Source organism: Mesoplodon densirostris, chromosome 7 (assembly GCF_025265405.1).
Source record: "Mesoplodon densirostris isolate mMesDen1 chromosome 7, mMesDen1 primary haplotype, whole genome shotgun sequence".
In the NCBI taxonomy this organism is placed as follows: domain Eukaryota; kingdom Metazoa; phylum Chordata; class Mammalia; order Artiodactyla; family Ziphiidae; genus Mesoplodon; species Mesoplodon densirostris.
In genome coordinates this window covers 106,899,395-106,924,003 of record NC_082667.1, presented here as the reverse complement: position 1 = coordinate 106,924,003, position 24,609 = coordinate 106,899,395, and the positions used below count along the sequence as shown (strand labels likewise).

Here is a 24,609-nt window from a genome sequence, read left to right as displayed (position 1 = left end):
CAGAGGCCAAAATGCCACTCCTGAAAAACCTGATGCTTCTAGCGTGTTGCCAGCAGAAAACAGCAAGAGGGGCAGGTGGGGTGTTAGGCGGAACCGAGTTCCTATCTAGAACCGCTGCTTCCCAGAGAGTCTGGGAAAGTCTTGTGACCAGTGAAACCAACAGGTGAGCACTCTGAAGATCAGTATTCAGATCTGGGGTGGATATTCAGAAAGTCTTTATTGGCACAGGAACAAGCCAGAGCTCACACGGACGCCACGTCTCTCAAGAATTGTCCATGTACTTCATGGTAGAGTTGAGAATCTCCATCCCGTGAAGCTCTCTCAGTAGAGCAGCAAACCTGTCATAATCAGAACACAAACTCCAGGACATAAATGCCAGGGTGCAGACACCTGGCCCCCAGAGGCATCTCCCCCCAGGCAAAAGCTGGCTGGGAAGGCAGGACAGGGCAGCTGCTGTTGGCCTGGGGAGCCCTAAAGGTCAAAGTGGGGAGACCCTCAGGAGGCCCACAAAACACGGCGACACTCGCTGTGTGAGTGGCAGATGTGACAGGGACCTGCTCTCGGGAGCTCCCCAGCAGGTAGCCAGAGCGAGCCCATCCTAGCTGACGTGCTTTGCTTTCTGTAGAAGAAAGATTTTATCCATTCCTTCCATTTGAACAATCAGACAGAACTCGAAAAGACCGGAGACGTCATCCAGGCCCACCCTCTCATTCTCCAGAGGAGGGGTGGGAGGGGGAGGCTGTGCGAGAAGGAAGCAGGCAGGCCAGAGGCCCTCCCCACCATGGAAGGCACCCCTTCCTGTGCCAGGGCACCACGCTCAGCCACAGGTGGGCACCTTCCAGGAACATGAGGACCAGGTGTTCCAGCACCTCAGAGCAGGGCAGAGCAGGGCGGAAGCCTGGGCTGAGAGAGGCACGATACCCAGGTCAAGCGCAGGCTCCTGTCCGAGCTTGTTGGGTGGTCTTAATCATGCCGCTCCCCAACCTCGTCTGTTTTCTCCAGCGCAAGAATTTACCCTACAGGACATTCTCCCATACGCTTAGGTCCCAAGCAAAAAAAAAAAAAAATGAAGCGGGGGAGGTCTGTTTCTGGAAAAGCAGAGGAGAGAGAAAGGAGACAGAGAGAAGGGGAGATGGTGTGAGAGGGAGGAGGGGTAGAGAGAGGAGAGGCTGGAGGAGCCTGCGGGAATGGAGCAGACAGAAGACGATGGCTGTCGGTGCCCAGAAAGATCCCTGTCCCATAACCGTGTTCCCTCTCCGGCTGCAGCCTGAGCTCTCCCCAGTGCCCTGGGGGTGGGAAGCATCCTCCAGAGAAGCAGCTGGGCTCCCTGCCGCGCCATGCACCTGGGCTCAGCCGTGCATAGCTTCCCCAAGGCGATGCCCGCGTTCAGCTGCACGGCCGTCTTCTGAGCATCGCCGCCTGCGAGCTTCAGCAAGACCGGCACGATGTCCGTGGTCAGCAGGGACGAGGCCACGTGTGACACCTCCACGCAGTTCCCCAGGCAGAGGGTGGCGTTGCCCACCAGAATCTCATCCTCCGAGTCCAGCAGCTGCATCAGGACACCAAGCTCTACAGGGTGGAGGAGAACAAGCAGGAGGCTGGCAGTGGAACATGGGGGGCACAGGGAGGTGGCAGTGGATGGACATGTCACCTACTCGGCAAATCCCTATTGAGTGCTCTGAAGCTCTCTGGCTCCTGGCTGTGTCTCTGAGGGACCTCAGGAGCCCGGGGCAGAGCCTGGCAGGACTCAGTTGTCCCGGGAATGCAGGCTTTGCATCAGACAGGTCCGTTCTCTCTACATCCCCAATCTGCACCTCTCAGCTCCACCCAACAGCCCCCACCTGAGTGGGAGGCCATGGGCTGGCACCCTGTACCTGCGGGGCCAGGAACAGGTTCCACGGGAAAGGTTCCTGCCCCCCACTCAGTGGGGAACCCCTCAGTTCACGCCTGTGCTGCCCAGAGGAGGTGGGAAGGAGAGCGTTAGCAGGACCCCTGCCCCGCATGACAGGGCAGTGACTAGACTAAAGCCAGGCTCAGCCTCTCCCGTTCTCCTTGGTCACTAAGGTGTTTCCCCTGGGAAGGAAGAGGACCCATGTTAGGTCAGTCTAAGCAGAATGCTTTACAAACAATCTCAGTTTACTTGGAGTGGGGAGGTAGCTCCCAGCTTTGATTCTGTTATCTTTGAGCTGTTTCCCAGCTGAGTCTTCCAGCAAGGACGTGGTACCTGTGCGTGGCCGAATGCTAATTAAGAGCTTTCAGAGCTGGAGGTGAGGTGACGTCATCTTCACACACACTGCCTGAGTCCCGGGAGGGGGTGACGCATCATCCTCAGTCTTTCCTCCCTCCTCACCGGTAGTTCCCTTTGCAGCTTCACGGCTTGATTAACCTCTGGGTTAATGTGGGCTCCACTTAAAGAAACTATCACTTACTTTTATCCAGTCTTATCAGCTCTTCTCGTGCTTCGTGATAACTATTAGTGCAGATGGCAAGGATCTTTACCGCATAACGTGACGCAGTCTGGCCTCCTGCCTAGATTTCAGAGTGAAATTAGGAAAAGACAATCAATGCCATGGTTGTTCTCGGCCAGAAACTACAGTGAGCAGCTGTGATTGTGCTCGTGGCTTCCTAGACTTCTGAGAGAGAGCTCTGCTGACAATCACGTGTGCCTCCTGGCAAGTGGGCCTGGTCCCTGCTGAGATGCAGTGTCACTCACATCCTCCCTAACGTGGCCCTCACCCCTGCTATGAATGTAGGCCTGTCATGTACACCTGAGTAATTACCTGTGGAAGGCTTAGGAGTGAGTGGCTGAGAACAGAATGGTGTCGTCTACTGGCAGATGTACCAAAAAGGGAGGAAAAGGCCCTCCCATGTCATTCCACCACTTGAGCATGAGGGTTGACTTGAGAAGGCTGTCAGGCTGACAGGCCTGCATGGAGAACATTATGAACCTAGGTCATTTTAAGAGGTGACAACTGTCGAATCATAACCCTTAAAATCACCCTATGTGGGGTCTTTAAAATGCATGTGTGTGGGGCTTCCCTGGTGGCGCAGTGGTTGAGAGTCCACCTGCCGATGCAGGGGACATGGGTTCTTGCCCCGGTCCAGGAAGATCCCACATGCCGCGGAGCGGCTGGGCCCGTGAGCCATGGCCACTGAGCCTGCGCATCCGGAGCCTGTGCTCCGCAACGGGAGAGGCCACAACAGTGAGAGGCCCGCATACCGCAAAAAAAAAAAAAAAAAAGCATGTGTGTGTGAAGGCATGCATAATGCATATGTGTGTGCATGCAACCAGCAGGCTCCAGTGGGTGTGCAAGAGTTATACAGAGTGAATGACGGTCATCATCCACATGGCTGCCTGAACTCACACCCACCACCCTGCCCCCTCAATATCGCCCCTGCCCCAGAAGCAGCCCCCCGACAGAGCACGCTTCCTGGTGCCACTCAGCCTGGGCTTTATGAGTAAGTCTCCCGTGGGGTCACCACAGTAACGTGGGGGAGTGAACCTCACTGGGCACATGCATCGCTGGCGGGACCCAGAGATGTGACCTAATAACTCACCTCCCACTTCAGGAGAATCTAGTTAACTCCTGTACTAACTCACATAGATTCATTGCACTCATATTGCGGGGAAAGTCTGAACATCCTTTTAAAAGCCACACAGATACTCTGCAGCCTACATATCTCATAAATGGAGTTAACTCCAACCTTCTCCAGGTAATTGGATAAAGCGTCATGAGCAGGAAACCATAAACAAAACCAGGACCTGAGAAACCTTGTTGAAGCCACTCAGACCATCTTTTTCGACGACAGAGGCCATACATTTTTAAAGTTAGGTTTAAGTGGTAAGCAGTTTTTATGGATGTATCTGATGAACAATTATTTGTTCAACAATCTTACATTGCTGGTCAGAGCAGAGTCTGGGTGGACAGGCAGAAGGGAATCTCCATTCGAGAAGGTTAGAAGCCAGCAGGGGGAAAATAGAAGAACCTTAACTGAACAAAGCCCTCCTTAATTCTGTTCCCCAAATAAAATATGACACTCCAGAAATTCAGGAGGCTGTAACCAATGAAGTTATTTTACCTTCAGGAATTTAATCATTTTCTTCACCACTCCTGCTCTGAGGGCCTCCTCAACAATTTTCAGAGAGGAAGCAAGGGTGCGGCTAAGAACGCCAGCAGCTCTCTGGGTGAAGCAGAAAGAAAGGCTGGTTAAACGTTCCTAAGTGGGGAGGGGCAAGAAAGGGGTAGGGGGTTAAGGCCACAAACTACTATGTATACAATAAATAAGCTACAAGGATATATTGTACAGCATAGGGAATACAGCCAATATTTTATCATAACTATAAATGGAGCATAACCTTTAAAAATCGTGAATCACTGTGCTGTACACCTGAAACATAATATTGTACACCCACTATACCTCAATAGAAATTTTTTTCTTAAAATGCTGATGACCTTTTAAAGTCAACAAGTAGTTTGGTGAGGCAGAAACAATCATTAGTATTAGATGCAAAATAATACCTTGACTTTAAAAATACAATGGCCAAGGAATTGACAGCAAGTCAAGTACTGTTCTTTATAATAAAGCTGCTGGGTAGGCAATTCTAAGGGCTGCCAACATTGCCCCCGGGTGCACAGAGGCCCAGCTTATTCCAGCTTCACACAGGACCAGCGTTCAACCCTTGGCAAGAAAGTCCTGCCCTGTATCACCCGTGGGGCTTTGATACCAACAGGGCCCTTATTAGATGATGGACTTCCTGGATGGATCCTCTGGGACTTCTAGCTTTTCCTTTATCTTTTCTAAATCTTTGTCTTTTTATTCTATTTTCTGGGAGACTTCACTGATTTTATTTTCCAGTTCTGATTTTTTAAAAAATAGTTCTGTTACTATTTTATGACCATAACACTATCTTGAATCTTTCTGAAGATACGAGTGATAGTTATTCATTTTTTCTTCTGTTTTCTACTTCATCTCTATTTTTTGAGAGTCAAATTTTCTGCTTACTTTGCTTTGTCTATTTATTTGTATGGCTTTCCTGATATGCCTGGTGAGATCTACCCTTAGCTCTACAGTCACATGTATGAAAAAAGCAGTATGTCTGGGTACACTATGTTTATGGGACATTTATCCACTGACAGGTGGAGAGGTGGCACTCTCAAATACTAGAAAGCAAAACTTTTTTCTCTGGTCTTTTGATTCCTTTAGGAACAAAATGCTCATTTTATGCCTGAGGAATAGATGCCTGGCTGCCAAAGGCAGTCCCCCCATCTCTTACTTGTGGCCTCTGCTGTAGCTGGCAGTTTGAATTCGCGATCTTCTCCATGGAACTGCAGGACAGACCTGCTACCTCCCAGCTGGGCTCCCCTCATCTGTCCTCTACACGAAGGCTTCTTTGGCCCTGCCGCATTAATCACCAGTCTGGCAGCTGTTCTCCATCTTCCAGAAACTAGCTAAAATAACTTACCCTTTGGTGACCTCTTGCCTGTTCACTTTGTCACTGTGGGTTTCTGCCTTTTTTCCCTAATGTCTTTAGTCTCATTTTAATGAAGTCTCCAGAGCAAGAATGGACAAGCTTGTGTATTATCATATTACCTATCTTGTTTCCCTAATCTACTTCCTACTAGGGCTAGGATGTGACTACAGTTGACAGTACAGCTCTCTTTTCAGGCCCAAGGCAGTAGAGAGAGCACCGTATTAAAGGACCGGGTTCCCTGCTAAGGCTACTGCCCTGCTCAACAAGCTGGTCAGCACCCACCTAGCTGTGGCCAAGCAGAGTCCTGGGGACATCTGCCCCAGAGTCCTTGAAGGGCCAGTGTGGAACTAGTGCAGGCCCAGCTTTAGACCCACCAGCCAGAAAATCCCAAGTACCCAAGAACAGTGGTGCTTACCACTTTTGGGGTCGTGTATCATTTTTGAGGATCTGATGAAAGCTGTGGTGCTCTTCAGTCCCACGAAAATGCACATACACTCAGAATTTTCTATACAATTGCTGGGGGTTCCAGGGAACCTGAAGACCTACCACATCTTCCTGGAGCCCAGGTTAAACAGTTTTGCCCTGTAAGTCTGGATTGACTTCAGGGAAACTGTAGGCTTGCTGGCCACAAACAGGATATGCTGGATCTACTTGGAAGGTTTCCAAATCAACACTGGAACAAGTTCCCTGGTTATGATCCTTTGTTTTTTTCAAAAAAAACTTTTTTAATACAGAAGGTTCTCATTAGTTATCTATTTTATACATATTAGTATATATACGTCAATCCCAATTTCCCAATTCAGCCCACCACCATCTCCCCTTCACGTCACCCCCCTTGGTGTCCATACGTTTGTTCTCTACATCTGTGTCTCAATTTCTGCCTTGCAAACGGGTTCACCTGCACCATTTTTCTAGATTCCACATATATGCGTTAATATACAATATTTGTTTTTCTTTTCTGACTTACTTCACTCTGTATGACAGTCTCTAGATCCATCCACGTCTCAACAAATGACTCAATTTTGTTCCTTTTTATGGCTGAGTAATATTCCACTGTATACATGTATCACATCGCCTTTATCCATTCGTCTGTCGATGGGCATTTAGGTTGCTTCCATGACCTGACTATTGTAAATAGTGCTGCAATGAACATTGGGGTGCATGTGTCTTTTTGAATTATGGTTTTCTCAGGGTATATGCCCAGCGGTGGGATTGCTGGGTCATATGGTAATTCTATTTTTAGTTTTTTAAGGAACCTCCATACTGTTCTCCATAGTGGCTGTATCAATTTACATTCCCACCAACAGTGCAAGAGGGCTCCCTTTTCTCCACACCCTCTCCAGCATTTGTTGCTTGTAGATTTTCTGATGATGCTCATTCTAACCAGTGTGAGGTGATGCCTCATTGTAGTTTTGATTTGCATTTCTCTAATAATTAGTGATGTTGAGCAGCTTTTCATGTGCTTCTTGGCCATCTGTATGTCTTCTTTGGTGAAATGTCTATTTACGTCTTCTGCCCATTTGTTGATTGGGTTGTTTGTTTTTTTAATATTGAGCTGCATGAGCTGTTGATATTTTTTTTGAGATTAATCCTTTGTCTGTTGATTAGTTTGCAAATATTTTCTCCCATTCTGAGGGCTGTCTTTTCGTTTTGTTTATAGTTTCCTTTGATGTGCAAAAGCTTTTATTAGGTCCTATTAGGTCCCATTTGTTTATTTTTGATTTTATTTCCATTGCTCTAGGAGGTGGGTCAAAAAAGATCTTGCTGTGATTTAGGTCAAAGAGAGTTCTTCCTATGTTTTCCTCTAAGAGTTTTACAGTGTCCAGTCTTACATTTATGTCTTTAATCCATTTTGAGCTTATTTTTGTGTAGGGTGTTAGGGGGTGTTCTAATTTCCTTCTTTTACATGTAGCTGTCCAGTTTTGCCAGCACCACTTATTGCAGAGACTGTCTTTTTCCCACCGTATATTCTTGCCTCCTTTGTCATAAATTAGGTGACCATAGGTATATGGGTTTATCTCTGGACTTTCAATCCTGTTCCGTTGATCTATATTTCTGTTTCTGTGCCGGTACCATATTGTCTTGACTACTGTAGCTCTGTAGTATAATCTGAAGTCACGGACTCTGATTCCTCCAGCTCCGTTTTTTTCCCTCAAGCCTGCTTTGGCTACTCGGGGTCTTTTGTGTCTCCATACAAATTTTAAGATTTTTTGTTCTAGTTCTGTAAAAAATGCCACTGGTAATTTGATAGGGATTGCATTGAATCTGTAGATTGCTTTGGGTAGTATAGTCATTTTTAAAATATTGATTCTTCCAATCCAAGAATATGGTATATCTCTCCATCTGTTTGTGTCATCTTTGATTTATTTCATCAGTGTCTTATAGTGTTCTGCGCACAGGTCTTTTACCTCCTTAGGTAGGTTTATTGCTAGGTATTTTATTCTTTTTGTTGCAATGGTGAATGGGATTATTTCCTTAATTTCTCTTTCTGATCTTTCATTGTTAGTGTATAGGAATGCAAGAGATTTCTGTGCATTAATTTTGTATCCTGCAACTTTACCAAATTAATTGATTAGCTCTAGTAGTTTCCTGGTGGCATCTTTAGGATTCTTTATGTATAGTATCATGTCATCTGCAAACAGTGACAGTTTTTCTTCTTGTTTTCCAATTTGTATTCCTTTTATTTCTTTTTCTTCTCTGATTGCCGTGGCTAGGACTTCCAAAACTATGTTGAATAATAGTGGCGAGAGTGGATATCCTTGTCTTTTTCCTGATCTTAGAGGAAATGGTTTCACTTTTTCACCATTGAGAATGATGTTTGCTGTGGGTTTGTCTTATATGGCCTTTATTGTGTTGAGGTAGGTTCTCTCTATGCCCACTTTCTGGAGAGTTTTTCTCATAAATGGGTGTTGATTTTGTCAAAAGCTTTTTCTGCATCTACTGAGATGATCATATGGTTTTTATTCTTCAGTTTGTTAATATGGTGTATCACATTGATTGATTTGCATATATTGATGAATCCTTGTATACCTGGGATAAATCCCTCTTGATCATGGTGTATGATCCTTTAAATGTGTTGTTGGATTCTGTTTGCCAGCATTTTGTTGAGAATTTTTGCATCTATATTCAGCAGTGATACTGGTCTCTAATTTTTTTTTTCATAGTATCTCTGTCTGGTTTTAGTATCAGGGTGATGGTGGCCTTGTAGAATGAGTTTGGGAGTGTTCCTTCCTCTGCAATTTTTGGAAGAGTTTGAGAAGGATGGGTGTTAGCTCTTCTCTAAATATTTTATAGAATTCACCTGTGAAGCCATCTGGTCCTGGACTTTTTTTGTTGGAAGATTTTTTTTTTTTTTTTTTTTTTTGGTGGTACGTGGGCCTCTCACTGTTGTGGCCTCTCCCGTTGTGGAGCACAGGCTCTGGACACGCAGGCTCAGTGGCCATGGCTCACGGGCCCAGCCGCTCCACGGCATGTGGGATCTTCCCGGACTGGGGCACGAACCCGTGTCCCCTACATCGGCAGGCGGACTCTCAACCACTGTGCCACCAGGGAAGCCCACTGTTGGAAGATTTTTAATTACAGTTTCAATTTCATTACTTGTGATTGGTCTGTTCATATTTTCTATTTCTTCCTGGTTCAGTCTTGGAAGGTTATACCTTTCTAAGAATTTGCCCATTTCTTCCAGGTTGTCCATTTTATTGGCATAGAGTGGCTTGTAGTAGTCTCTTAGGATGTTTTGTATTTCTGCGGTGTCTGCTGTAACTTCTCCTTTTTTCATTTCTAATTTTATTGATTTGAGTCCTCTCCCTCTTTTTCTTGATGAGTCTGGCTAAAGGTTTATCAATTTTGTTTATCTTCTCAAAGAACAAGCTTTTAGTTTTATTGATCTTTGCTATTGTTTTCTTTGTTTCTATTTCATTTATTTCTGCTCTGATCTTTATGATTTCTTTCCTTCTACTAAGTTTGGGTTTCGTTTGTTCTTCTTTCTCTAGTTCCTTTAGATGTAAGGTTAGATTGTTTATTTGAAATGTTTCTTGAGGTAGCATTGTATTGCTATAAACTTACCTCTTAGAACTGCTTTTGCTGCATCCCATAGGTTTTGGATTGTTGTGTTTTCATTGTAATTTGTCTCTAGGTATTTTTTGATTTCCTCTTTGATTTCTTCAGTGATCTTTTGGAATGTAGTAACATATTTTTTAGCATCCATGTGTTTGTGTTTTTTATGTTTCTTTCACTGTAACTGATTTCTAATCTCATAGTGTTTTGTTCGGAAAAGATGCTTGATGTGATTTCAATTTTCTTAAATTTACTGAGGCTTGATTTGTGACCCAAGATGTGATCTATCCTGGAGAATGTTCTGTGTGCACTTAAGAACAAAGTGTAATCTCCGGTTTTTGGATGGAATATCCTATAAATATTAATTAAATATATCTGGTCTATTGTTTCATTTAAAACTGTGTTTCCTTATTAATTTTCTGTCTGGATGATCTGTCCATTGGTGTAAGTAGGGTGTTAATGTCCCCCACTATTACTGTGTTAGTGTTGATTTCCTCTTTTATAGCTGTTAGCAGTTGCCTTAGGTATTGAGGTGCTCCTATGTTGGGTGTATATATAATTATAATTGTTATATCTTCTTCTTGGATTGATCCCTTGATCATTATGTAGTGTCCTTCCTTGTCTCTTGTAACATTCTTTATTTTATGTTATTTATTTATTTATTTATTTATTTATTTATTTATTTTTGCGGTATGCGGGCCTCTCACTGTTGTGGCCTCCCCCGTCGCGGAGCACAGGCTCCGGATGCGCAGGCTCCGGACGCGCAGGCTCAGCGGCCATGGCTCACGGGCCCAGCCGCTCCGCGGCATATGGGATCCTCCCAGACCGGGGCACGAACCCGCATCCCCTGCATCGGCAGGCGGACTCTCAACCACTTGCGCCACCAGGGAGGCCCAACATTCTTTATTTTAAAGTCTATTTTATCTGATATGAGTATTGCTACTGCAGCTGTTTTTTGATTTCCATTTGCATGGAATATCTTTTTCCATCCCCTCACTTTCAGTCTGTATGTGTCCCTAGGTCTGATGTGGGTCTCTTGTAGACAGCATATATATGGCTCTTGTTTTTGTATCCATTCAGTGAGCCTGTGTCTCTTGGTTGGAGCATTTAATCCATTCACGTTTAAGGTAATTATCGATATGTATGTTCCTATTACCATTTTGTTAATTGTTATGGGGTTATTTTTGTAGGTCTTTTTTTTCTCTTGTGTTTCCCACTTAGAGAAGTTCCTTTAGCATTTGTTGTACAGCTGGTTTGGTGGTGCTGAATTCTCTTAGCTTTTGCTTGTCTGTAAAGCTTTTGATTTCTCCATGAAATCTGAATGAGATCCTTGCCGGGTAATCTTGGTTCTGGGTTCTTCCATTTCATCATTTTAAATATATCATGCTACTCCCTTCTGGCTGTAGAGTTTCTGCTGAGAAATCAGCTGTTAATCTTATGGGAGTTCCCTTGTATGTTATTTGTCATTTTTCCCTTGTTGCTTTCAATTGTTTTTCTGTGTCTTTAATTTTTGTCAATTTGATTACTATGTGTCTCGACGTGTTTCTCCTTGGGTTTATCCTACCTGGGACTCTCTGCGCTTCCTGGACTTGGGTGGCTATTTCCTTTCCCATGTTAGGGAAGTTTTCGACTATAATCTCTTCAAATATTTTCTTAGGTCCTTTCTCTCTCTCTTCTCCTACTGGGACCCCTATAATGCGAATGTTGGTGCGTTGAATGTTGTCCCAGAGGTCTCCTAGGATGTCTTCATTTCTTTTCTTTCTTTTTTCTTTATTTTGTTCCTTGGCAGTGAATTCCACCATTCTGTCTTCCAGGTCACTTATCCGTTCTTCTGCCTCAGTTATTCTGCTATTGATTCCTTCTAGTGTATTTTTCATTTCAGTTATTGTATTGTTCATCTCTGTTTGTTCTTTAATTCTTCTGGTGTTTGTTCCTTAATTCTTCTAGGTCTTTGTTTAACATTTCTTGCATCTTTTGATCTTTGCCTCCATTCTTTTTGCAAGGTCCTGGATCATCCTCACTATCATCATTCTGAATTCATTTTCTGGAAGGTTGCCTATCTCCACTTCATTTAGTTGTTTTTCTGGGGTTTCATTTTGTTCCTTCATCTGGTACATAGTCCTCTGCCTTTTCATCTTGTCTATCTTTCTGTGAATGTGGTTTTCATTCCACAGGCTGCAGAACTGTAGTTCTTCTTGCTTCTGCTGTCTGCTCTCTGGTGGATGAGACTATCTAAGAGGCTTGTGCCCAGGCTGTGATCCTTGAAGGGCTGGTTTCCCAGACCTGTCCTAGATGTGACGCCAATTGTTTCTCTAGGTTTAGGGCCCTGACCTAATAGGCATAGAAGTTGGGGTGATTCCTAATGCGAGTGAAGAACACATCCCAGGATAATGGTAAACAGCCTCTTGAATCATATCAACATTCTCCTCCTGATACACTGTGCTAACCATAGGCCTTCTTAATTTTCTTAGCGAAATGTCAGAAACAGAAGAAAGCCATTCCAGCATATATCTCCAAGGGGGCTAAAACCATTATGCATAAACAACCTCCAGAATCACTGGCTTCAAAATATGTGTCTGGCTTTTTTGACTATGGAAGAAAGAATCCAAATAAAATCATTTGGCCTGTCCAGTTTTCACAGAGATGGCTTGATATAGGACAAATCAGACAGATGACCTTGGATAAGTTGTTAAGTGCCACAGTTTACAGAAAAGGGATTCTTAACTGGGGTTCCTGGACTCTAGGGCCTCCACAGATGGGCACTGGTGGGGGGTGTCACCAAATCCCCTGAAACCATAGGCAAATTTGGTATTTATGTGCTATGGGCATCGTTTTGAGGAGTATATAATCTGCCCCACATCTCAGAGAATCAGTGGAATCTGAAAGGTGTGGTGACTTCAAAACAAAACTAAACAAAAGGAGAACAACAAAGGAAGCTGTTTCTGGATTTCCCTGGGAGAAGCTTACTGTGAGGATTCCTCCATCCTGGCTGTTCAGTAGAGACAGGCACTTCCGGCTCACCTCCATGGCCCAAACCTACAACAACAGGGAGCGGGAGACAGAGTTTGCCTGTCCTGGTCATGGTTCTCTGCCTCTTCCTGCTGAGCGCTCAAGTAGAACCGACCCCTTTCCACTCCCTCCCTCTCGCCACCACCACATCTGTCCACATTTCCTTCACAACATCTTCTTCTATCGCTCTCATTTCTTCCCATGTCCAACTCCCCTAACTACAGGGTGACACCTTGAGAGCAGGGACCACATCGTACTTGACTTTGTAAGTGCAGAACCTAGCACCGTGCTCAGCGCCCTGGATACTCAACTGGTTTTCAGAATCAATACCTGACAGAGCAACTCATCCATCCCTCGGCAGTGCAGGGACACAGCGTCCACCCAGCATTCCCCATTCCCACTGCCAGTGTAGAATCACTGCCGTGCTTCTATCGTCTTTGCAGAAATGAGAACAGTTCTATGCAACAGGACGGGTTAAGGTAGGGAGAGAAGAATGCGGTACCTCAGAGACAAAGGGGGACTGAAGACACAAGTTCATCATGAGTCCCAGGAGGGTATATAGGACCTCTCTGAACAGTTCCACATCCTCCTCACACTTGGCCTTTGGAAATAAAACAAGGTGATCAATGATCTTCCTGCAGCTTGTCATGGTCATCTGTTCCCCTTGGCGATGGTCTCAGTATCATTCACACTCCCTAAAATTGTCAGTGTCATGAACCTAAGTGATGTGGGAAGGTCTGAGACCAGTTTACAGCACAGAGTGTGTGGCGCCTCATGTCGTATGTCATATGTTGTATGCCCTGGGTTCCAACTGCAGATGGAGCTGCTGAAATGGGTGCTCAAGCCAGCTCCACAGAAAACCCTTTGAACAACTCCGGGGTGGAAGAGACTTGATCTGGAGGACTCTGTAAGGCCAGCTGCCCATCAAACCTACTGTTACAGAGGGGGTAAGCCACTGGCCCCAGCACCCTCAAACAGAATTTTTGGAAAAGCCAGATAATGAAGAAGAAGCTAATGACCTCAAAGCAGGTAAAAGACCAATTTTGACTAGAAAAGCTGAAATACCATGAGGCCCAAGCAGGCATCCCTGAATTCTTCAGAGGCAGACATCTGTCGTCGGGTGGCAGCCTCAGCGCTGAGGTTTCCCATAATGGCAATACACTGGCAGAGAGCTGAGGTGTTGGTGACCTTGGGATCTTTCTTCTAAAAGGTGATGAAGAGAAAACGCATCTGCAGAGAGCAGGCAAATGATGCCAGAATAATCTCTAGGGGCATCCCTCACTCACCAAAATGTCTGGGAACCAGATAGCATTATGCCACATGGGGACATCAGTGGGGTCATGCTGGCAGAAAGGAAGGAGGCACACAGAGGGGGAGACCCCAAATCACCTTGGCCTGGAATAGGGAGGCCTAGGGCTTAATCCCAGTTGCTCCATCAACTAGCTGGGGGCACTGGGACAAGTCCTGTCCCTTTTCAGACCTTCCATTTCCACATCTGTGAAATATTGGGGTGTCAGTATGCCCTCTAAGTTCCCCTGAAAATTCTATGTCTCACTGGGGACAGGTCTAGTCACAGCACGCTCTCCTGGAGGACTCCTGGCCTGGCAATTTTCTCCCTTATCAGCTCCAACCACCACACCTGTCCTCCTGACCGAGATGACTGCCATTCAGGGGACAGGGTTGCATGTGGTACTTATGACGGGACTTGGCTCAGAAGAAGACTGATGGAGACCAACAAACTCTCCACCTTCGCCTACTGCAGTCCCCAGGCAGGCTTTCCTCCCCTGTAACCAGCTCTGCCTGTATGCCATCTCCACCTGCCCCCACTGCTGCTGTTTCAACAACCAAGACTTGTATAAATTCCAGTTGTGAATAAATGATTAATCAACCTGAGAGGCAACAGGAGTTCTGGGGGGCAAACTGTGTTGAAACAGCCCCGTTCATGCTCCCAAAAGGGTCTGTCACAGGTGATAAAATGAGGGCTTACTCACCAGCACGCCCGTCAGTGCCAGGAGAACATCTGGAAGGCTGGCCTGGAACCAGACTTGGAATCTGTCGAGAGAACATCAGCCATGATTTATTTCTTCCCCGTGCAAACTAAAACATAAATACAGCATCTTGGGTGATGGAGCAGACCGTCCAACCCTGGGCCCGTGTGATTTGCCCCTGCGTGGATGATTCATTCGGAACCAAAAAAGGTCGTCACTGGGCAGGTAATGTGGCTTTACTTTTTCTTAGCCTGGAGACTTTCCTTTGATGTTAAACAAAAGATCTCAGAGGGCGGCTCTCTCATGCAGAAGCTGCTAGAAGCCCTAGGTTTCCGCCGAACTGACTTAGCACCACCCTTGCCCTCCCCTTGCTTTGAGTCTACACGCTGTGTGCCGTGCAAACAGGAGACACGGTGTAAGCATGTTTACGTGTCACAGCCATGAGGAGCGCCCCGAGGCACACACACCTCCACCAGCTAGAGAGGCGAGTACACCCTCCCAGCCCGTGCTGATGGCCGGCTGCCAGCACAAACAGCTCTCTCTCATTGTATGACCGTTCCTAAGTAAGACGCCCTAAAGTTGATGAGGAAATTAAGAACAAAACAAGATGCAGTTTTTAAAAAACTGAAAAGTTATGAAAATCTAAGATTTTTACTGTCTTCCCCAGCAGCAGCTAAACAAAGAAAAAAAAAAGTGCGGGGGATGGTTACCCATACTGCCACTGGCAGCTGGGAGGGCTCTACTTTGTTACTGTGTTTCTCCTCCCTCCCCCTCCCTCTCTCCCTCTCTCCCTCTCTTTCTCTTTCATTTAATCAACACGTCTGCCAGGCAGTTCCTATTAGGGAAAGAAGCCTCACCGCATAGCAGATTTGCTTGCTGGGAGAGTTACTGTTCTAAGTATGTTACTGCTTCCAAGCTCATTGAGGGCCGGGTTGTCCCCTGCACCTAGAGGGACTGGAACGGGAGTGGCTGACCACAGCCCCTGAAGGACATCAGCTGCCCTACGCAGTGAATCTTGTCATGCTCAGTTGGTCTAGCCTCCCGTGTGACGCACGTTTTAGAAGATCAGACAGTTCAACAAAGGTTGAAGAAGGAATGTCAATTTCTGGAAATAAAAATTACCTTTCTTCCAGAGCCAAGTCTGTGAGCAGTCCCATGGCTGCGTTGGCCTTTTTATCTGAGAAATCAAGAAACGCAACGAGGGCTTCCAACAACCTGCAAAAATCCATAACACCCTCAGGGTGGGCTGACCTCCAGCTGACAGCATCCGCAACAAGGAGGCTTCGCATGGAGGCCAGGAAGGAGTCAGCACCTGAGTGAAATAAGCTGAAAGGGCCTTACCATGGCCACCAGGAAGCCCAGCCCCTGCCCACCCCAATGAGGCAGACACTCTCCCGTGGGAATGGCTCTACGACTTAACGTGAGGGCCCAGGGGAAGTAACAGTTTTAACCAAAGTTCACTGATTATCAGATGCTGACTTGGAAGGAATCTCTGATGCCTCTGCCCTGGGACTCTGGCTTGGCCAAGTTGAATCACACAAATGACATCTAAATGGCATGCTTACTAATCTGCTGATGACTAAGCGGGAAGGCCCCCTAATGAAGTGGGGGGTGGAATCAAGATTTAACAAGATTTTGACAGGTTGCTGAATATATCAGATGAAATTTCAGAGAGTTAAACTCAAAGTCTTTCAGTTAGAGCTGGAAATTCTGTTTAAGTAACAGAATTGGGAGACCTGGTTTATACCTGACTCATGTGAAAAAAAACTTACACATTTTTAGCCAGTGGCAAACCTGGTATATGAGCAAACAGTCTGGTGCAGCTGCCGAAAAGCTAATGCAGTCTCAGGCTGCCTTAACAGACTGACCGGCACCAGGACAATGAGAGTAGAAGTCATTTGTCCATCCAGCAAACCCATACCAAGCACCTACAGTGTGCTGAGTGTCGTGCTCAGTGCTGGGACACAGTACTGAGCTCCTGTCTCGTACAGGGACGTGTGTCAGATGATAGCTTAGAAACAGACACATGTCAAGTGGGCACAGAGTCCACCTGGCGAGACCTGTGGGAGGATGGAGATGAGGATGACATTTCCGCATCACTTGAAAGTGCAGCGTTGGCTACTTGTCCCTTTGTCCGTTCAGTCAACACCACTTACTGGCATTATGTGCCAGGTGATGTGGTAGGTTCTGGAGCCACAGGGATGAAACGAGACAAGGCCCCAGCTCCAAGGAGCTTGTAGGCCAGTGTCAGGCACGTGGGGACAGGAGGAGAGCCTCTGAGGCACAGCACACAGCAGTCTCAAAGACGGTGAGGCATAAAATCGCAGAGGCACACTTGGGAACTGCTAGCGGTTCCTCACAGCTAGTGCTTAGGGGGTGGGGAAGACAGAGAGCAGCGAGGCTGGGGAGCTGGGCAGAGCCAGCCTGGGTCACGGCGGGCCTTCTGGAATGTGTGTACTTTCCCCTGTTAGCCTGTGTCCCGAGTGTGGGCAGTGGACGACTTGCTTGGTGGGGGTGTATGGGGCGGGCTGAAGGCTCTTGAGCCCCTCTCCGTCTCTGAGCTAGAGGAGGCCCCAGGAAGCTGTATTCTAATAAAGCCCCCAGGTGACTCCTAAGCGCTATATTTCTCAGAAATTCAAGAACTAGTCTTAGAGGCAGTAGAGTAATTTCGGCGTTTTTTTTTTTTTTTTTCTTTTTTTTGCGGTATGTGGGCCTCTCACTGTTGTGGCCTCTCCCGTTGCGGAGCACAGGCTCCGGATGCGCAGGCCCAGCGGCCATGGCTCACGGGCCCAGCCGCTCCGCGGCATATGGGATCCTCCCAGACCGGGGCACGAACCCGTATCCCCTGCATCGGCAGGCGGACTCTTAACCACTGCGCCACCAGGGAGGCCCAGTAATTTCGGCGTTTTAAGCAGGAAAGTAACAGGACAGGTGTGCATTTGGGACAAACCCCTTTGGTGGTTTGCTGCAGGTGGATCAGAGCAGGTAGTACAGGAGCCAGGGAATCCAACAGGGGGAGAACCGGGGTTTTCCAGACAATAAAGGTTAAGGGACTGAGCTGAGACGGGGCAGAGTAAGACACACAGTTGAGAAAAAAGAGGCCTCGCAATGACCTAGAAGTAATGATGGGAGATGGTGCAGGAGAGCCAGAGGAAATGAATCCAGGAGATGCGGCAGAGATAGGACTGACAAGCACCATTTTCTCAGGGATGTGGGCAGGAGCCAACCAGGGAGCTCTCAGGATTCTGGCCTAGGCGACGGGGTGGATGGAAATGCTATCGATGAAGACAGAAAATTCAGCTAGAGGCTCTGGTTTGAAGAACCGCTTTTGAAACACTAAGTTTATGATACTTGTGATGTTGCCCAGTTGCAGAAGGAGGTTTCCTTGTAACATTTGAGAGAGAGACTTAGACATGATAATTAGGGCCATGGACAAGAAGAGGGCCAAGGGTAGGATCTTGCGGTCCCTGACTTGGAAAGATGACAGCATAAAGGGGGCCTGCAAAGGGAGCCGAGAAGGAAAGCAGGGAGTGGGAGTAGGGCCAGGAAGAATGATATCATTAGGACCAGATGCCATCAGGCTGTAACAGGAGATAAAAACAGAAAAGAGCCCATCAAACTGGGCTCTTAGATTCAGGAGTACGGCCTCCAGTCACCCACACTTATGGTACTGGGTTTATTTAGCAGCTTGTTCTGGGAGGGGTCTGGAAGTCGAACCACCCGAGGAACGGTTGAGGAAACCAGGATGCTTGACCTGGAAAACATCAATGTCTTCAGACACGTCAAACACTGGGATGTGGGAGAGTTGCGTTCTATCCTGCCTGCCTCTACCACAGAAGCTGGAACCATCTCCCCTGCCCCCCAGGGTGGCATGTGACACAATTCTGACCAAAGAGAAACAAAAGCAGTAGCTCCTCTTGATAAAAGTTGGTGCTAACCTGTCTTAAAGAGGGATGTGATGCTTGGAGTTGCAGCAGCCTTGTGTGACCATGAGGGAAAGGTCAAGAGAAGGACAGAGACCTTGACCCTGCCATCGTTAAACCACCAAACCAGCTGTTACCATCTTTAGTCTTTTTGTTATGTGAGAAAAACAAGACCAGTTCTCTTGGCCAAGTAATCTGTCAAATGCAGCAGAAAAAATTTTACCTAGCATACGGGTATCATGTCTCTGAAGCTTCACCATAAGTCTGTGATACAGATGAGATACCAGGCACATCAATGCTAAGCAGCTTTCCTGGGTCACACAAGTAGAAAGAGACAAGCAGAGAATTTGGGCTCCTGACTGCTTGAATCTAAAACCCCAGAGCTTTGCACAAAGGGATACTGGCCCTCGCTCGGCTCCTGTCCATGCACATTTGTCCCTTCACTTTCTCATTTGGGGAGGAATGTGAGGGTCATGGAACCTGTGTGCAGCTCTGTCCTGTTTCAGACTATCTCATTTCATTTCAGAGAACATGTTCCATCTCTTTCCGGTTTAACTGGAGATGGACATTAACGAGAAGAGTGGGCACACAGGTAACAAACTGAGGTTTCTTTGACTGTCTAAGGAAAGTAGGCAGGACTACACAAGATGATCACAAATGCCAAGACACTGGAAAAATTCAGATGAAACTCAAGCAATTCAAAGACAGCTGGGGAGAAAACTTATGATAACTATAGCTACATTTACTCAAAGAGACCAAAACCAAATGAAAAAACATATGATGAAGGTATTGAGGAAATGACTGCAGAGTCATTTGAAATGTGAAATGCGCTTTTGAAGATTTAACTCTGCTAACGATCCGTTTGCCTGTGTAGGTGGAGCTTCGGGGGCTGCCAAGGCCTTTCCTGTGAGCCATGGGGCTGCTGAGCTGGGCTAAGGGGAGAGTCACAGCCAAGGTTTATCTTGTCCTCAGCACACATGGACTTCCTCACTGACGTGGGACCAGCCCCAGAGGTCTCGCTGTGGTCCAGGAAGGTCTGACACCGCTTCATATTTGACTGCTTTCCTTTTGGGGAACAGAGAGTAGAAGAGAGGCTCCAAGGCCTGGGAGACAGCTGGCTGAGATGCCCCGAGTCACTAGCCGTGCTTTCTCCTGCCCCATCTGTGAAATGGGGTAAATGACACTTATCCAGCCTCCTCCCAATGAGATGACAGTGAACAGAATCGGAAGCCAACTTCTGTGTTTAGATTACATGGGAAGCATTTATAAAGCAAAGGTAAAATCACTGCTACTATTTCTTTTAGGTTGAACCACATGAAATTGCCAACATGCAGCCTTTTGTGACATAAAAAGTGGCAATTTCACATATTCAAACTAATAATCTTTAGAAGGAAAAGCACTGGTCCGAATCACCGTGCTTTAGTCATTTTTTTTTTTTTTTTTTGCGGTACGCGGGCCTCTCACAGTTGTGGCGTCTCCCATTGCGGAGCACAGGCTCCGGACACGCAGGCCCAGCGGCCACGGCTCACGGGCCCAGCCGCTCCGCGGCATGTGGAATCTTCCCAGACCGGGGCACAAACCCGCGTCCCCTGCATCGGCAGGCGGACTCTCAACCACTGCGCCACCAGGGAAGCCCGCTTCAGTCATTTTTAAAACAAGTTTACTTAGGAAAGAGGAGCATTCCATTCCTATCACCTTCAGCCTTGGAAAGACCTACATGTAACAGTATTTGAAATGTGTTTTATTTACTTATACCCTACCTTGCTCCAGAAAGAGTTTAAGGATATGCAAAATCGGATAGTATTACCTGAAACAGGAATAAATGAAGAAAAGTAAGGACAGGAACAGGGTAGAGCCAGGACTGAGGCTAAAAGGGCAGAAACAAATAGCCTGTTTTACAGTTGGGTTCCCAATTGCTGGTTTCGGAAGTGCTGCCATATTTACAAGGTCTGCAATGTCTGTGAGATGGAAACAGGCTCAGGAGAAGTGACACTGCCCATGGTACCAAGTTCAGACAGGAGTGTCCTCAAGGTCCTCATGAGGGAGTGTTCTTCTCAAAGGCTCTTTGTTTTTGATCCTTCATTGGGTAGGCTGGCGCCTCTCACGTCAGAGATGTGAGACAGGAGCCGGGCAGGTGTTAATGTGGCAGGTAAGGTCCGAGATGCTGCCGGGAAGCTCCCACCCACAGCGCAGAGCCTTACCCGGTCAGGTCAAGGTGGCCCATGATCAGGCTCCGTCCATTCTCCGTCTGGGCGAGCTGCAGCAGCAGGGCCAGGGTCTGCTGCCGGATGTTCGGGACCCTGGAGGCCAAGAGGGAGGGCAGCAGCTGGCCCATGTCGGGGCGCAGCACCAGGAGGCGCTGGTTCTCCTCTGCAAGACACAGGGCACGTCCGTCTAGTGCCGACCATGACAGCAGTCACACCAGTTCTGTCTCCCCACAGATCAACGGGAAACCCAACTCTTCCCCATGCATTTGAGAGGCAGGATAATGAAGGGTAAGAGCACGGATTCTAGAACCAGACTGCGGGGTCTGAATGACCAAGAAACGACCTTGGCTGAGTTACCAACCCCTGTGCCCCTCATCTGTGGAACGAGGAAGGCAACCAACATAACAGAGTCGTTGTGAGGATCAAGTGAGTTAATACGTGATGGTGCAGAGAACAGGGACTGGCACACATACATTAGCTATTATCACTATTCTGGCCAGAGGCCTCTCGGTGTACGGTACTCAGAAATGTGAGGAAAGGAAAAGAAATCAGCTTAATGGCGGAAGAGCTTTAGACCATCGATTTTCATATAATGGCCAGAGCAACTATTTGCGTTTTTCCTAGAAAACTACAACGATCACATGAGAACATTAATTAATAAAGAAGGCTGCCCTTCCTAGACCATGAGCTATTTCCAGGGTGGTGGCATCAGATTTGCCCACACCCCGCTTTCACCTGGTGCATTTTCTAACGAGGTACGTGAATTTGAGAGCAGGCAGAGGTACAGGCTGGGGTATGAGGCTAAGCTATGAAACAGAGCAGAGTTTGTTGAGTTTACATAAAAATGAAAAGTAGCTCAGTGCAAACAATTCAAATAACACAACGTGTATACGGCTGAAAATGAAAGTCCTCTTCTCTCGTCCCCTCCAGGTAAGCCCTCTCCCTAAGGGGGCTAGCATTCACCCTTCTTATGAACAATGTTAAAATATGATACATCCTACCCTGAAACTGGCTTTTCTCTCTCAGTCAGCACTATATCACAGACATATTTCCACGTCTTTACTTTTAAGCATTCCTTTGTCCTTTATAAAAACTGCTCTGTATTTATTGAATTAGATATACCAAGATTTCATTGATCTGAGATACAGCATGTACGTCACAGGCTGTCCGTCAGTATTTTTCCAGATATTAAAGAAAGAGGTGACCCCAAGGTTCACAGAAACCAAAGTGGGCTGCAGGGTGAGGAAGGTGGGCTGCACGGAGGGAAGCATGTCCAACTCACACTGAGGAAACACCCGGTCACCAAGCCTGCCTCCCTAACCCTTGGGCAGGGCGATTTGCAAAAACACTGCTCGAAGCCGGTGCAGTGTTCTACAAGTAGCAGGGCACCTTGATTAGGATATTAGTCTGAACGTAATTCCCTGCAGGGAAGAGTCCCCCTGATTCTCTAGAACTTAAGAATTCTAGAATTTAACATGATTCCTCCACCCTACTAAATCAGGAAAAAAATCATATTACCTCATATTCAGCATTTAATCGTTTACAAGCTGCATTTACAAGCTCTCTCGACAGCTCCCCACAGAAGCCTGTGCATGGCATACACAGCTGTCACTATTCCCATTTTCACTGTTTTGTGTCCAAAGTCAAACATTTTCCCCTCATTAAAAAAAATACAATTGTTTTACAAAATGAGGGAAATACCTAACATTTTTATTGAGGTCACTAAAGTGGTAAGATTGTACAAAAACTCAGTGAGCCCCAGAAGAGGCTAATATGCAAAAAAGGAAGAGTTATGGTAAATAACTCCCCATAGCATGTTACTGTCCCAATATTATGCACTAATTAATCAGTGTCACAAGAGGCCGGCAGGGATGGTTGTAAATCTCATGATGCTGAAACCGGTACTGTGGTCAGCAAGAAAGGAGCACTATTTCTCAGAAGACAGAAAAGGAAAAACCCTGCCCGCCTCACTGCCAGTGCACGAGCTGAAATCACTAGTCTCCAAAGAGCCAGGGCAAGTGCCCAGGTGGTGAGACCACGCATGATGCCGACCGTGACCTTGCCCACTGCGGAGGCGGCTGCGGGGTTGCCGGAGACACGACTGCAGCACAGGTCTCGCTTCTGATCCACATGCTTTTCCAGGGGAGTGTCTAGACCACCATCTCCAGGGCCTGTCCTAGAGGAACAATCCTGCCTGCCCACACCCCCGCCCCGTAGCCCTCCCATTACCAGTGCATTAACGATGATTGATGGTTATTCCCTGGCTTACCGTTCTCACTGCACACCGCGTGCCAGAGCCTGAGCACAGACATGCATACTGTCTCTTCCACTGCATCTTTTCCTGCTGTGGAAAAGCACCTACAGTGGGCAAGGGAGAGCCATATTAAAACTGCAGATCAGTCTTGATCTTCCTTTCAGTTGGTTTCATTTCACCTCCAGACTCCTCAAATGTGGGTTTAAGAAAGTCACTTCTTAATCCAGAGCCGCAGGTCACCAGGACCAAAAGGGACTGCTAGGACCTCAACTGAGAGCTCCAGGACAAGGATGCAGCCGAGGAAGCTGGGTCTGTACAGAGGGAGGGTGGTGAGCCAGGGGCCAGGGCGTTGGCTGCAGCAGGACCAATGAACTGTGGTGGGCCAGCAGACCACTCAGGGTGCGTGAGCCTCATCACACACACAAACGTGTGCCGGTGACTCCAACCCACACCAGTGTCCTAAGCCATGGGAACTGCACCAGAACAATTGAAATACAAACTAAAATAAATTTAGCAAACGACCTCCTGCCATAGGGGTCTTTCTTCAGATACAATGATAAATGAGATCAGCCAGGAACCAGCTGATCTCTTTTCCTCTTATGATCAGCGAAGTCCAAAAGCGGACAAGAACAAAGAGCAATCTTGCAAAAACTGGTGGGAAACCAGCAAGAGCGGTCATTTCTCTGACTCTGAAGTGCTCGGAGGAACCCTGGGAAGTTATCCTAACCCAGTATTGACTGAAGGTAGTACCATCCAGTGATCACGCTGCTTGTGTGATGAGTGTCTGATTTCATGAGAAATGGTTGTCTTTCCTTGCTTTGATGCCAGGTTGTCTTTACAAACATCCCTACCTTCTTATGACCTCATTCTCACTGATGATACTGAATCCATTGTGTGTTCTGAATAAAGTTCGTTCCGTGCCTGAAACAAGTTCAGAGAAAACCGGGTCGTCAGACTCCTGAACTGGCTGGCTGACGTCTAGCTGTCACAGAGCCAGATGATAACAGAAACCCAATATGGAATGTCTAGGTCACCAAATCCACAGTTTGGGCAGAAACAAATCCCTCCGATTCTGAAAGCTAAGGCTGTCATCAGCCACTTGGGGCCCCCGTGAGAGGGACGCCCTGTTCAGAGAAGGAGAGCTGAGCCCCGGGGGGCCCCCAAGAGTGATGTGACAACTCATCATTCTGTAATCTCTAGACAGCCTCCAGGAGCCGCTTAACCTCCTAGAAGAACTGGCATATCCATCTGTTCTTAACAAGTGTTTATTTCAAAGCTGTTTCCAGGCTCTAGAGAGGAACCTATAATCTCCAAGAAACTACTGCAGGGGTGTTTGAGCACCCTCCACTGTACACTAAAGGAAATCAGACTCCATCCATTTGTACAGACATCATTCTGTCACTGAGTAACAACATGGGTTTCAGCCCTGGGATCAGTAATTACAGAAACTACTAAAACAGAGCACCGTGGCTCTCGTTAGCAGGACGACAGCTGATGTTGGCTCTGAAACTATTTCCACGTCCTAAGCAGCCATTAAGTGTAACTGGGATGAACGTTACAGCTTATCCTACAAAATTCTGTCTTCCGTTCCTCTACGGTTGGGGGGAAATTTGTGGGGCTGCTGGTACAGGGTGTTGGGGGTGTATATGGGGTCTGTGTGGGGTATGTAAAGGGTGTGTGGGTACGTGCAGCATGTGGG

General features: G+C 46.9%; 1 protein-coding gene across 1 annotated transcript in view; it reads right to left on the bottom strand.

The window, feature by feature from the left end:
• Positions 1–205: 205 nt before the first annotated feature.
• The window catches only part of TTC12 (tetratricopeptide repeat domain 12), a 49,654-nt gene continuing 25,250 nt past the window's right edge, over positions 206–24,609 (bottom strand). Inside the window, exons 11-22 of the mRNA XM_060104852.1 lie at positions 23,762–23,831; positions 22,926–23,014; positions 20,651–20,819; positions 15,649–15,741; positions 14,530–14,590; positions 13,604–13,741; positions 13,041–13,139; positions 12,497–12,565; positions 4,081–4,182; positions 2,430–2,529; positions 1,344–1,569; positions 206–338 (exon numbers count right to left, since the gene is read on the bottom strand). Of these exons, the coding sequence (XP_059960835.1) occupies positions 263–338; positions 1,344–1,569; positions 2,430–2,529; positions 4,081–4,182; positions 12,497–12,565; positions 13,041–13,139; positions 13,604–13,741; positions 14,530–14,590; positions 15,649–15,741; positions 20,651–20,819; positions 22,926–23,014; positions 23,762–23,831 (1,292 nt within the window). The 3' untranslated portion in view covers positions 206–262. The remainder of the gene's footprint in view (positions 339–1,343; positions 1,570–2,429; positions 2,530–4,080; positions 4,183–12,496; positions 12,566–13,040; positions 13,140–13,603; positions 13,742–14,529; positions 14,591–15,648; positions 15,742–20,650; positions 20,820–22,925; positions 23,015–23,761; positions 23,832–24,609) is intronic.